The sequence below is a fragment of the Camelus dromedarius genome, chromosome 13, assembly GCF_036321535.1.
Source record: "Camelus dromedarius isolate mCamDro1 chromosome 13, mCamDro1.pat, whole genome shotgun sequence".
Taxonomy (NCBI): domain Eukaryota; kingdom Metazoa; phylum Chordata; class Mammalia; order Artiodactyla; family Camelidae; genus Camelus; species Camelus dromedarius.
This window is the reverse complement of record NC_087448.1, coordinates 51,198,573-51,213,545: the sequence shown is the minus strand read 5'-3', so window position 1 is coordinate 51,213,545 and position 14,973 is coordinate 51,198,573. Positions and strand designations below refer to the sequence as shown.

The 14,973-nt window shown below is 37.9% G+C and overlaps 1 protein-coding gene across 6 annotated transcripts in view; it reads left to right on the top strand.

Annotated features, from left to right (window-relative positions):
- The window catches only part of EPSTI1 (epithelial stromal interaction 1), a 78,073-nt gene extending 64,757 nt beyond the window's left edge, over positions 1 to 13,316 (top strand). For all 6 annotated transcript variants that reach the window (XM_064493126.1, XM_010980866.3, XM_031466051.2 and 3 more), the window contains 3 exons: positions 3,581 to 3,654; positions 9,328 to 9,427; positions 12,777 to 13,316. In XM_064493126.1, coding sequence (XP_064349196.1) covers positions 3,581 to 3,654; positions 9,328 to 9,427; positions 12,777 to 12,785 — 183 coding nt within the window. In that variant the 3' untranslated portion in view covers positions 12,786 to 13,316. The remainder of the gene's footprint in view (positions 1 to 3,580; positions 3,655 to 9,327; positions 9,428 to 12,776) is intronic.
- Positions 13,317 to 14,973: the final 1,657 nt, after the last annotated feature.

The window sequence follows — 14,973 nt, the reverse complement described above, 5'->3', positions numbered from 1 at the left end:
CCTTTTCTAGCTCTTGTCGATATGCTAGAAGAAAATATTTATCTCATTGTTTTGATTTGTATTTGATTATGGGTGAAGACGAAGACTAGTTTTAATTTACAGGCAGCCTGCAGTTTATCTGCCAACATCCCCCTCCCGTCCTTGGCCCTTTTTCTGTTTGGCTGTTGTGTTTTCCTTACGGGTTTATATAAGGTCTTTAGCTACGTCCTCAGGCCTTCCCTGAGCCTACGTCTAAAATAGGAGCTGAACCACGGAGCCTCACAACAGTGTGTTTAATCCTCTACATAGGATTATGGGTGGATATTTTTCTCACTTATTCATGGCCTTCCTTTTTTTCCAGAATATAAACTCTTAAGGAGCAAGGACCTCATCTGTCCTGTTCATTATCATATCCCTGTCACATAGATCTAAGCCTGCCTCATAATGAGCACTTAGATCTTGTTGAATGAATGAATGAAAGAATAATTGAATTAGCTTATGTGTGTCATAAACATTAAAAAAAATTTGGGGGGGGGTTGTATTTTTTCCCAGTTGAAGCTTTGAATTTTTATGCAGCCAAATTTATTGATCCTTTTCCTTTATGATTTCTGGATCTCCTTCACTCCAAGTTTATAAATAAATGTACGCATGCCTCCATTGAAAACTTCTATGGTTCCGTCTTTTAGGATCAAATCTTAAGCCTCTATAAAATTTATTTTGATGTAAAAATAAAGGATCTTGCTCTAATTTTTCTCACAATAGTTGGCTAGTCCATTATCATTCATTGAACCATCTCTCCTGCAAGGGTTGAACACAACTTATGGTCAGCTATGTTTCATGTACTAGGTCTTTTCCTGGACTCAATCAAATTGTCTTGCTGCAGTTTCATGATATGTTTTAATATTTAGCGAAGCTAGTTTTCCCTCATTTCCTTTTTTTTTTTTTTTTTTTTTAGGATTTTTTGAATTGCTATGATTGCATTTTATTTTTTCTAGGTAAATTTTAGGATCATTTTTGCCAAGACTGAAAAAAATTACCTTAAAATTATTTTAAAGAAATATGTAGTAATATGCATATGTTAAATATATGTGTTTCATAGTTTTTTACAATAATCTTTGTCTCCTGTCTAGAACTGATGAGTGTAGTTTGTTCAGAGTTCATGTTAGTAAACTTAGAATGGCCGGATATTGGAAGTTGCTCCTTGGAGAAATAGATTAACGCAGGTGAGAAAATCAGCATCCTTTGACAAGAGAGATTTAGGTTTGAGCTTAGGTTAGGTATGTTTTGCTAAAACTTCTGAGTGTAAATAGGCCCTGTAATGCTGGATATGGCTGTTTACACTTGAGTATGATTAACAAGTTATCCTGAATCTGAACCACCTCTTTTGGATGCATTTTGCAGGAGATTAGATACAAAACAAAACAAAACACAACACAACAAAATAAAAAAACTAAGCTCTAGTCTTTATTTTGCTACTTACTAGTCATTTAGCTCTTGACAAAATACTTACTTGGTCTCTGAACCTCTGTTTCCTTATCTATAAAGCAGGCATAATCATTCTCACCCATTCATTCATCAAATAACATTTTCTTTACCTGCCTACCTTTGAGAACTGTTGTGAGAATCAAGAAAGAGAATTCTGGTATAATTTTCGTTTGAAAATGTTAAGGTCTTCCGGTTAAAATTTGTACATTTAATTTGCTTATCTCTAGTTCCTCTCTCCCCAAGTTCCACTTAAAAAAAAAAAAAAAGAGATAAAGGAAATGTTTTTGGAAAAAGGTAAGCCAGTAAGAAAAAAGAACAAACCAGGAGACTGCAGCAAAGAAACGATATCAGCGAAATTTTGGAAGCTGGAAAGTAGAGCAGAAAAAGGCAGAACTCACTTGTAAGAAATGCTAAGATGCAAGTTGAAGCAGTCCCAATGCAAGTCTGGAATTGGAGGCACCTGGTACCTCCGAGGGCTGGGGTTGGAAAGAGGATGACTTGGAAATCTGCAGGAGTTACTGGAAGACCCCCAGAGCCCTTCCTCCACGGCACTGAAAGTTAAAAAAGAGTCGTAAAGATGAGGGATGAGGATGGTGGGGTATCGGGAAAGGAAGTTGAAATTGAGATGGAGGGAGTAATCGAGATATAAATCTTCTCCATAGTAGGAAGCCAAAAGAAAATACAATTTCAGAAAAAAATTAAGAAGCAGAAGAATATGCATACTTTTAAGAAGGAGATCAATTGACAGATAAAATCACACATAAAAATTGAAAGTGACTGTAGGGATGACGAGGAGGGCTGGAACTGCTTTTATTTTAGTATAAGTCTAGTAAAAGCAGTACTATTGTTTGGTAGACTTTTGAAGCTATGTGCATATTACTATAGTGACAAAAATTAAAATGAAAGACTTTATGCCATTGTGGAAAAGTGACCTTCTGGTACAAAGCTCGACACCTTGGTGTTTAATAAATAGTTGAGAAATGGTTGAATGAATATTATTCAATTATTCAGAAAACTCTCTAATTTTCCCCTTGTCATTGGCGCTAGGTAGAAATTAAAATTAAATAATGTGCCTTAGGGATTAATGGGCATTTGGAATATCACATTATAGGAAACCAGTCTTTTTATTCTGGAGACTATAGGATGTTGGAAGGCCTGCGAATAAAATTAAAAGAATAAAATGTCAGTCTGAACTTCGAATTTATTTTATACTTTTCATCAAGGAAGTTTGATGGCTAAAACAATACTTGTGTTGGTATGTGTTTATCAAGATGTGACAGTATTTTCTCTGCCAGAAAAATCGTTCTGACTCAGGCACTGACTATGACACGGGCCTGATAACCTCCCTCTGCTTTTTTCTGTCTTTGACAGGAGGTTATAACTTGGTCTGCCTCGAGGGGCAGGCAGGGGTGTGTCAGAGATTCTCTGGCGCCGAGTTATTTGGTTTAATACTGTCAACATAGTAACTGAGTGTGGAAGTTAAGTTGCCTCTTCCAAGAAGATAATCAGCATGTCAGAAGCTAGAGATTTAGTTGTGGTAACACGACTTCCTCTTTGAAGGAAATACCCCTTCAGGGAGTCCAAAGTTCGCTAGTATTTGAAGTAAGTACTCAGTGATAGGTGAGTGATTATTCTCCAGGATGGAAAACGTTGTTCTAATGGAATTGCACTTCAGAATCGAGTCCAATATTTCTTTGTAAGTAGCTCCAAATTTGTTGGGATAGAGATGCTAGAGAAATTACCAAGAAGTAGCATTGTGCGACATTCCGTAAGGAACTAATTTGATTTGTTTTTGCTTGTAAGACTCAGGTGAGTTTGGCCCACATTGTGTTTTCCCCTCTGTATGTTGTACCTAATGGTCTAATATCTTAGACACGCACATTGGCTTTTTAATCTCACAATTTTACACTCGCAGGGTTATTCTTTGACTAAGGGACAATTATTTCTCCTACACCTTGTTATATAAGAAAATAATTTCACACGGAAATGGTACTTATGTAAAAGTTTCAAAAATGAAATATTGCACCAGCTAAGGTTAAATATATAATTGATTTAGGTGTCTTCTGTACAACTATGTTAACTGAAAATCATATTTTAAAACTTTTATTGCTCCTAGAGTGAATTACTGGAATTTAAACGACAGCAACAGGAGGAAGGAAGAACCAAAACCCACCAGGCTGAACACAGGAGGTAGTAATGGCTAATAAAAGAAGCATCCTTGGTTAAAACAATTACTTATAAAGTTTTTGAAATGTTTTAGGAAAACCCTGTTGTAATATTGAGTGTGGTTTTAGAATCTATATCACCTTTTTAAAAAAAATTTATTTGAAGTGTAGTTGATTTACAATGTTGGTTTCAGGTGTATAGCAAAGTGATTCAGGTATACCTCTTTACTTTTTCAATCTTTATATTACTGAGGTGTTGTGTGAGGATGCCAGCTACTACACACACGCGCACACACACGTACATACATACACAATACCCCATTTTTCTGAATTGGCATAAATTCACACTAGAAAGTGGAATCAGCTCTCAAGCTGTGTGTTTATTTAGATTATACTTAATTTGCCTCCCATGGGACAAAGGATATTAATCCTTTGGGATGATGCTTTACTATTTGTAAACTATTTTAGAATAATTGAACTAGTATAAACAGTAAGATACTCATACTTGAATATAAAAGCTCAGAGAAGAACCACCATTGAAGTTGTTTTATGTTGACTAACGTATTAGGAAAGATCTTAAAATAGATCCAGTAAGTAATTTTTAATAGCATAAATAGTCTCAATCGTCTTTCTAACATCAGGCATTAAGGGTACCCAGAATGCCATGTTGATGTTGGGCCAATGCTAATAATCACCATGTCTATCATTATTTTAATTTTTTCCTGGGGAGACTGTGGGCTGTTTGAGTTTATTGCAGTGATTGTCTCAGGAGAAGAATTTAATGTGAAGACTTTCATGATTTAAAGGAGCAAATCCTTTTGCAACTGAGTGGTTTCATTTATGTTTACCCTTCCCACTATCAGTGATGTGTATTTTTAAATGGTGGTGGTTTCATTTTGTGAATGAGACTTTAAAAAGGGTTCAGGGAAGCTTCTGATTCTGATGCAGTTGCCAACTGTGGATGGGTACTTATGTTCTTTTGACTGGATTATACTGCTTCCATAATCCAGTCAAAATAGTTTAAAAATATCCAGTGTGAATTTATGTGTTCTTCTCTGATTATAAGAAAACATTGGAACTCCGATACACTGGTACGGCTATTTTGTTGGGTAAGGGGGAACTGTAAGTGTTACCTATTTTTTTTTATAGAGTAGGTTGGAAATCCATTTAGTCTTTTATTTTTTTCTCATTTTCTCTTTAAAAGCCCTTCTATTAAAAACCTTATATGTATTTCTATGACGCTGGTTAATAGTAGCCAGTTACTTCTCTTGATTTCTGAGGATTAATTGGATTATAAAGCTTTAAGCATTTTTAAAGACCGTGATATGTCACATTACTAGGCCTCTTTGCTAAGAAATTATCTTCAATGGGCACCCAAAAAAAATGTGTTATTTGATTAGAGGTGGAAAAGATTACATTTTAATTATAGAAACCTTGACCTTCCTTCTTTATTTCCTTATTGCTGAATACCTAAATATTGGTGGCTGTTTATGTCCTATACCTTATGTTCTTTCTATTGGGTTTAGTAAAATGTAAATCCAAATTTAATCCAAGAGGAAATCTCTTTGGATAATAAACTCAGTAATCAGTTTTGAAACAACTAATCAAGCCTTGAAACATTGTGTACGCTCTCCATCAGTTTTTGAAAGAAGCTTCTGTTTGTATTGTCCTTTGGAGTTTAGTGAGCTTTTTCATCTTCTTATATGAAAATATTCAAGTCTTTTTTTTAACGTTTTTTATTGATTTATAATCATTTTACAATGTTGTGTCAAATTCCAGTGTTCAGCACAATTTTTCAGTCATACATGGACATATACACACTCATTGTCACATTTTTTTTCTCTGTGAGCTACCATAACATTTTGTGTATATTTCCCTGTGCTATACAGTATAATCTTGTTTATCTAGTCTACAATTTTGAAATCCCAGTCTATCCCTTCCCACCCTCCGATAGTCTTTTAATGAAAAGAAAAGCTGTGTCCATTCCTGCTGAGGGCAACAACACAAACATAGTATGAGTGTTGAGGACGTAAGTTAGGTTTTCTCCAGGGACATAATTTTATTGGAATCAAAGAGACAATGCATTTTCTACCATTTGGAAGTTCACAGAGCAGAAAATGCAACCCTGAGTTTTCTAATAGGAAGCTTGTGGATTCCCCAAAAACGTTTTGGTGAATTCTATAGTGATTGTACCTGAACCTGACCCAGTGTAACTTTCTGAGTAAGAGAAGAATGTTGAAACTCCAGAGGGAAAAGACAGAGCACTGGGGGTCAAGGACTTGAAACAGTCTGGGCTGCAAGCTGAAAGTTGGAGTGAACTGTATTGATTTATTGGAACTTGAACAATGGTTTTTATCCAAGTTAATCCTTGGAAGAAAATCCAGAGCACTAGTTCAACAGCAATGAAATGTTTGTAACATTTCTAGCTTTCTAACACTAGTAAACAAAAGTATAAATTGGTACATTTTCCCTACCTATTTGAATTCTCGTTAGAAATTGAAAAGGCAATCTCTTTACCACCCCATGATCTCTAGCTGACCCGCTGTGCTGTCCTCTTAGTAACATACTCAACAGTGAATCACATCGTGTACATGACAAGTCGTCGGTCTTCAGTGTTTGAGTGAACTGAGGGCAGTGGACAGTGAGCTGCACTCACCACCATGGGTGGTTTCACGATGCAGTTGCTGTCACAGAAGCAGGCGGAGGTGGGGACCGTGAACCTGGATCATTCATTCATTCACCTCTATCAGGGCACACTCTGAAGGCTTTGTGTAAGTACTGGGAATAGGTGTAAACTAGACAGAGAAGGTCCCTGACTGCATGGAAATTACAATCCAGAGGAGAGAAATAGAAGCCAACAATTTAACAGCATGAGGACCACATCACAGGGTGATGTTCAGGGAGAGATCGGAGGTGAGAGTTCCTCAGTGAAGAGGTCACATCCAAGAACAAGAGCCAGTCACACAGAGATGGGAGAGGAGAGTGAAACGTGCAGTGGGATGCCCCCTCTTATCAAGAAGAGGAACAAAACCAAAGGCCCTAAAGTGGGAATGAGCTTGACTTTCTGAGTCCCAAACGATTGGATTATAGATGCTCAATAAAAGAAAAGCACCAAATGAGGTAGGAAAGGTAGGCAGGAGCTGGGAACTAGAGGATTTTGTAAGCCAGTGATTTTATTCTAACACAAATGGGAAGTCATGGGAGGGTTTTAAAACAAAAGGAGGGCATGATTCCTCTTACAGTTTAGTAAGTTGTTGCATGGAGAATGGATTACAGAGGGTGGGAGTGGAAGCAGAAGCCAGATGGGAGAGGGAAGGGATTTGGATAGAATATGACAACGGGAAGAAATGGGTGACTGCAGGGTGTGTTTAGTGGGTGGAGCCAACAAGACTTCTAGTGGTTTGGATGTGGAGTGGGATGGGGGATGTTGAGGGAAATCCCATCTTTGTTACTGATGGAAAGACTGGATAAAAACAGCCCCAGACATATGGACTGTCCAGAACACCTTTGGTTGTGTAGTTTTAGGGGGCTCAGGGTCTGCTCTCTCTTCCTTAATAATCAGGTCGCCAGCTCAGGTGTCATACCTCAGTTTACATGCTAAGAAGTCTAGAAAAGGTGACAAACTTCCAGCTCTGCAGCGAACCGGGCTGACCAGAATATGGCGCCTGGGTAGATTCCATGGTGAGAGGGAAAAAGGCTTTCTAATGACTAAGATGTAGCCACTGCCGGATGGCGCTTGACGTTGAGAAAACAGCAACCCTGTAAGCCAGAGACTAACCTGAGTCAACGTGCAGTTGGCATTTTATCTGGTACACTGAGCCCGGAGATGTAAAACTCTCCAGCCTCTGACCATGCCACTCAGCAGTCCTTATCCTCAAAGTTCCCAAATCTCCCACAGTTGGTGGCTTACAGCCACCCACTCCAACCACATGCCTCAATAATCCATTGACATCATAGGTACCTACTCCAATGCTATTTCTCCAGCCTCCGTGTTCCTGACTCCATTCAGCCATACGTGGGCATCTCAGAGCATGGTGTTGCCTTTAATTTTCTTTTTTAAATTTTAAAATTATAAGAGGTACAACACAGAAGAGTCCATGAAACAAATATTTAGAATGATGAATTAGAACATGGATACCCATTGTGGAGACAAAGGAACCCTCCTACACTGTTGGTGGGAAGTAGTTTGGTGCACCCGTTGTGGAAAACAGTATGGAGGTTCCTTAAAAAACTAAAAATAGACTTACCATATTATCCAGCAATCCCACTCCTGGGCGAATATCCAGAGAAAACTGTAATTCAGAAAGACACATGCACCCCAATGTTCATAGCAGCACTATTTACAATAGCCAAGACATGGAAGCAACCTAAATGTCTATTGACAGATAACTGGATAAAGAAGATGTGGTATGTTTATACAATAGAATACTACTCAGCCATAAAAAGAGTGAAATAATGCCATTTGCAGCAACATGGATGGACCTAGAGGTTGTCATATTAAGTGAAATAAGTCAGAGGGAGACAAATATCATATGATGTTGTTTATGTGTGGAATATGAAAAAAAAAGATACATGTTTTATTTACAAACCAGAAATAGGCTCACAGACAGAAGACAAACTGTGGTTACCAGTCAGGGGAAGGAAGGGGAAGGGATAGATTAGGAATTTGGGATTAACAGATACACATTACTGTATATAAAATAGATAAACAACAAGGACCTACTGTATAGCACAGGGAACTATACTCAATTTCTTGTAATGAGCCATAATGGAAAAGAAACTGAAAAAAAAATTATATGTATAACTGAATCGCTTTGCTGTACACCTGAAATTAACATTGTAAATCAACTACACTTCAATAAAAAATAATAATTAAAAAACCCCCAAAAAGTAAAAAAAACCTATATGATTCCTGTTATGTAAAGAATACATACTTATATGCATATATTTATGAATAGAAAAATAAGTACGTGTGCTCAAGGTAAAAAAAATAAAATAAAATAACATGGACACCCGGGTAGCCAGCTCCAGAAACAGAATATAACCATCATCCTACTGGTAACTTCTTCTGACTCTTGGGATCATCACTTCTTGCCTTTCTTTGTAGTTTTACCTCCTATATATTAAACTTAATTTCTGAAATTGGTTGCTGCAGGTACGATTGAAGATGTACCCCTTCCTTCTTTTGAAGTTTCCCCTCCCCACATTCTCTTCCTCTTCTCCTTCTGCTTTTCGCTTATGGGATTGACTTTAGTGAGACTGGCAGTGGGGCACAGGCTAGATGGGAGGGGCATCTGTCTTGTGACCACAGAGCTATTTTTGATTTCCTTTCATGTTTCAGTTCTTCCCAAAGCTTCTATGTTTCCTCCACCTCCGGGGTTCACGGCCGTCATGGCCCTTAGGGGTGCGGTTGCTGGGGTGGTCAAGGCTGTTGAAGACCGGGTAGAGGTGGGTGAGTGAAAGTCTAAAGTGAAGGATTTATGCCCCCTTTGGGCCTGAGCCAAGACTGGCAGCTGCTCCAGCAGAGGACTGTTAACAGCATATCACGTGGTTAATGGGAAGAGAAGTTTCTGTAGACTCCTGACCTGAGCGGGGCCAGCCATCCCCACAGTCCGTTCAGACAGAGCATTAGGGTCTCAGAACTCTCTCCGCCCTGCAGCAAGCTTTCCACTTACACACATTTTTCATTGTTTTAAAGGGTAAATCATGCTTTTCTGGACCAACGTCAAGGTGAAGGCCAAGCAGGTGGCCTCCAGGGCTTTGGAGGCCGTTGGAATATGAATAGTCGTAACAGCTGGGTGAGTTTTATTTATTTTTTTTACTCAAAAAAAAAAAATCTTTCAAAGCTGAAGAAAAAAAACAATGAGAATTTAAAAAATATGCTGTGGCCTTCTCCCCAGATGTTATTTTTTTGGTGGGCTGTTCAGCTGTGTGAGGGGCAGTCAGCCAGGGTGATTACTGTAAATTCCACAATAGCTTCTGAGAGAGGGAGGAAGTCCTGATTTCAGCTCCAGCCAATGCCAGTCACAATAAAAAATGACACCTGTCCTTTGTTTGCTCCGTGATTGCCTGGACTTCAAGGCTTTTTTTTTTTTTTTTTTTTTTTTTTTTTTTTTTTTAATATTACTCTTTGCCCAGACCTACAGCAAAAAACAAATGAATATTTTTTTTTCAGGAAGATTTTCAGTGAACTATGGTCGTAAAAATAGGACGCATTCTCTAGTAATATATTCTTTCAGTGAAACTAGCACATCAAAGAGACCGGTATTTAATTTTTCACTAGAAAATGATTTTTTAATACCCTACAGCAAAGGCATTTTCTGAAAATGAAATGTCCTTACAGATTTCTATGAAGAAAAGCTTGCAACTCTGTTGTAATATGTGTGTAATGTGTTTTGTGTGGACCATATATTATGGAAACAGCACCAAAGCTTTGGAATGTATGGGATTGTGGGGTTTGCAATGTGTACAGAATCAAAACTAAGTACAGTGGGTTTTACAATTTAAGGGAAGCCCAAGTGTATATGTATCTATTAAAAAAAATTGGAACAGATAGAAATCTTTAAACTGGTAAAATACAACAAAATAATCAAGTGCTTGCTGACCTGGAAACTCTAGAGAAGATCACCCCTTAATGAATACATAATGGACAAAAGATCATTTTGGGGAAGACAGTCTGTTAGAAATCTTATATGCATGTTTCCTTGGAAGGCACCTCATAGTTAAAATTTATGGATAGATTTCACAAACGTGTATATATTGAAGATAATTGAATGCCGGCAAATTTGTGGAGAATGGATACTGGAGGTGTCTATTTATTTATAACGTATGCCCATGTGTATTGCTGTGTCACTCAGAGTAGGGACAACATACAAGAGAGAGAAAGGAATCAAAACATGGTATCTTTGCATCTTGTGTTATTAGTGACTCATAAGAATCTGTGAGTGGGGGTCATGTGGAAAATAGGGCATTAGTTGGGAGTTTAAGACATTATCCTAATTTATAGAATTCATAAGTTGTGAAATGTGATCGAAACTCAGATTTTGAACAGGACTTGGAGACAGGCTGTACATTTTCTCCTCTACTTAATAACTCTCCCAATTTAGAAGGTACCTGTTCATAGAAAAATACCTGGGATTGAAGGGAAGATGATGGAAGAGAGTAAATGAACATAAAGGATTATAAATTTGAATATGAATAATAAATAGGATTTATATTCAAATTATTAGAATAAATAAGGGCCTAACAATAGTGGTAGATATAGGATTAGTATATAAAAACTAACCTTCTCTCTACACATTGAGAATAATTAAAAAAACTAATAAAAAGGTAAAACAAAAGATGTACATTACTTTCTAAAAATATATACAATTTTACAGAAAGACATTAAGGAATAAATAAATGGAATTCTACCTTGTTACTGGATAAGAATGACTTCTCAAATAACCTATTGATTTAGTTAAATTCTAATCACAGCAAAGAATCAAGAATACAGCCAATCTACTCCTGAAGATAAAGAAATACATTGGGGAGTTAATTAAACATTTAATGTGGTTTGGAACTGACACAGGCAGACCCAACCACTTATAGAAATTTGATGTAGAACCAAAGGCAGAGCCCACCACTGGGAAAACAGACTCTTCAATAAACACCGTTGGGACAATTGAGTACCCACGTGAAATCATAAAAAAATCAATTCCAGGTGGATTTAAGCTTATAAATGGAAAGGAAGAACCTTTTAAATTTTAGAAGAAAATAGATTCTTTATAAAATTGAGCGAGGGAGGATTTCGTAAAACCCAAAGTATAAACCAAACATAAATGATAAATATACAGTAAAGTAAAACATCTGCTCATCAAAGGACGGCATAGAAAAGCAAAAGGGAAAGCCACAGACTACACTTTTATCCCGCATGTGTTTTATAAAGAACAAGTGGATCAGAGGTTAGTATGCGGGATATATTTAGAACGTGTCATGTATTTAGATGTTGATGGATGACGATTGAGCTCCCACAAAGGATAAGAGAGCAGAGCTCACAGATGGGGCTTGGAGGAAATGCTGGAGTCAGTAAGAAGCCAAAGACAGAGAAGGCAAGGAGGAAGGCAGAAAATCTGATCAAACTGTGATGGAAGCCAAAGAAAGAAAAACTTGTTTTTTTGAAACATCATTATGAGACACTTAACTAGTAGGCCTTTGATAAGTGTGTTTTAGATAGACAAATTAGACTAATCTTTATTTTTGAAGCTTTTTCTAATTTAAATCACATTCTTCTTGGATTGCTTAATACATATTTATTCCTTAATTACTTAAAATTGCATTTATATTCAAAAAAATTGGTTTTCTAGGGTCCTTTGTTTCTTTTCATAATGCACCTAGCGTGGGACATTTAAAGGATCACTTCAGATGATCATTTTTCTGATACCAGTGGGTGAGACCCTTTGAGATGCTAGGGAAACTCGGAATCCTGTGTCTTCAGGGACACCTAAGGATTTGCCAAGATCTATGAGGCAACCTGAGATTTTCGTTTCCCAGAATGTTAGAGCAGCAATAGTCTGAATCCCAGGTGGACCTTGGCATCCTGGGAGGCCTAGTGGAGATGTCTTGACCCTTTGCACATGGTAGGGGGAGGGGACTCATGTAGTCCGTCTCCTTCCCTCAAGGTCCCCCTAGAGGTCACCTTCCTGCTGTATAGTACAGTGCACCTCTACTCCATACATTTCCATTTAAATTGCTCTGCTCCACACTGTGTTTGTCCCATCCTCGCTGTAACTGTGGAGGTGGATGACAATATTTGTGCACACTATTAGCTGTGACCCATGTTAGCCTATCTCTCAGAACACAGCTGACGAGCTGTCATTCCACAAGCCATTGCACTGTTGACAGAGACCATTTTGTAAATCAAATGCAATGGAAGCTGAAAATTAAATCATTTCACTGGGCCTTTAAATCATTGAAGAAAAGAGTCATGAGGTCAGAGTGTTCTTTGGAGGGACTTCATTTTATTTTTTTAATTTTAATTTTTTGTGTGTATATATATATATTTATTCATTGACGTATAGTCAGTTTATGGAAGTTCATTTTAGGCTAACAGAAACTTTGGATATTATTTTGTAGCTGGCACTAATGTTTGTTTTCTTTTTCTTCCAGAATATGTGAGAAATGTTTGCTTCCATCTGGCCTTTGTCAACTGACCTCGAAAAACCACATGAGATGCTTTTTACTTCATGCAGCTTCGTTCACCCTCCCTGTTTTCACCTTGACTTCAGCTGCCCATCCACTCGGCTGAGCAGCTGGGGACGACTGGTTTCTCCCTGTCCTTGCTTCTGTGTGTGTGCAGGAGCTGCCTGCTGAACTCCCACTTCATCTCTGCTGCCAGCGACACGTTACGTTAGTTTTCTAATTGGTCTCGCCTCTCACTGGGAGTGTAATTACAGCCATACTGTTAAGATAGAAAAGAAGGGAATCGTTTGATGCTTTCAGGTTGGTAAAAAACTATGAGTAGCACTTGCTTGTCTCTGTAAACAGCTAATTCTCATCCAATTCTCAGATCAGGTTTGGAGAAGCTTTGGCATCTCTAGATTTGAATTCTGCTTTCTTAATTCAGGCCATAAAGGTGAGCAAGAGAAAAAAAAAGTCTTCTATACTCTTTTAAATAAATTTATAAATAAATTTTAAACTACTTCTGTATACGTGGTTTGTTTTTGTTTTTAGTGGAAAGCTCTTGAGTGATCTCATTTTAATATTGTCTTTTTCGGTCAATACAGATCAAATGTAGTACTATATTCACTGTTGGGTTTGGTTTTGGTCTTGATTTATGTCCTAATACTGTTCGTCTGCTTTTTCAGAGTGGGACAGTTCATTTCCTGAAAAGCCATAAAAAGTCAACTAGATACAAATGTAGATACCGTGTGTGGTTTGTGGGTATTTTGGAAACTTGTCTTTGCTCTATGCCACTTATTTCCTATTACTCATTCAGGAGACTTTCCTGTTTTGCTTTTATGACCTTGAACCAGTTTATAGACCCTCAAGTTCGAGAACAGTGATTTTCCAGACTGTCGGCTTCCACCACCTCCCTCCCCCTACGTTATGCAGGAGAAGCATTGCAGCATTGAGTTTGGTCTTAGAATGAAGGTTGGAAGAGCAGATAAATCTTGCAGCTGGACAACTAATAATACTTTGCAGCATTAAGAGATCTTCTGTTCCCAACTGCTCTGCTGAAATGAACTTTCCAAATATGAATTTAGGGAAACATTGGGATTTCAGGTTCTTGGGCCAAGACTTGGGGGGCGCTCTCAGAAGTGGGGCAAGGGTGTGGAATAGAAAGGGTGGGGGTGCTGACGACAGATGGTGCTCATCGAGTTTCTCTGGAGTCAATAATGCAGACACTCTCGGCTTCCCTGTCTTTCTGCCAGCCGATCCTGTGTTAGTGCTGTTGACACTAACATAAAATGTTTGGTTCATTGAAATCTTTGTTATTGCCTAATATGGGGAAGACAGAATCCCTCAGTCTGGGTTGGAAACACTGCCAAAGGGATTGTAAATGTGTGATTGTCACAGGCATTTGACTGCCGTGGCACGCGGCCATTCAGCCCTGCACCTGCCAGCCTGGCGACCTCGCAGCCCACGGTCACGTTCTGGTTTTTGTGTCTCGGCTTGGCAGTTCTCACTTGCTGCTGTTTTCCAGTGTGTAACCAGGAATTAATATAGGGGAAGGAGATGCTTTCTTACTTTGGGGATTCTCAGGAAAGTTGGCATCAATTTCTCTTCTACTGCCTGCCATACCTTCATGCCCTGAGATTTTATCCAGGTATCTGATCTCATTAAAACTAAGTGATTGTGGATTCATGGCCAAAGTTATCTAGAAAATGTATGGGACTATAAACATCTTCTTTGAGTAATTCTATGTGTAGGTGGAAGTAACCAGAAGAGAAACAAGTGTTGCTGGGTAAGGAGCCTACTGTTTTGCTTTTCACATTTAATCCGCTCTCAGTTGGAATAAAATTTGACTTGTGGGTAACCCTGATGAGGAATCCCAAAGTTCCAATCACCCTTTCTATGCTTTTAAAATACATTTTTCTGAAAAAGAGAATGAAAATGAATGCTTCAGAAGTAATAGGTGTTTTTACAGAAACTTTAGACATATAGATAAGTAGAAAAAAAGAAAAAAATACTAGTGATTTTTTTAAAGTTTTATTTGTAGATAATCACAGATAATATTTTGGTATGCATCCTTCCAGATTTTTTTATATTAGGATTTGTGTCAAAATCTCTGTGATAAAAATCCTTATAGACACTTATCTAATGATTGTATGGGGACAAACACCTTGAATTAGAACTGGTGGTT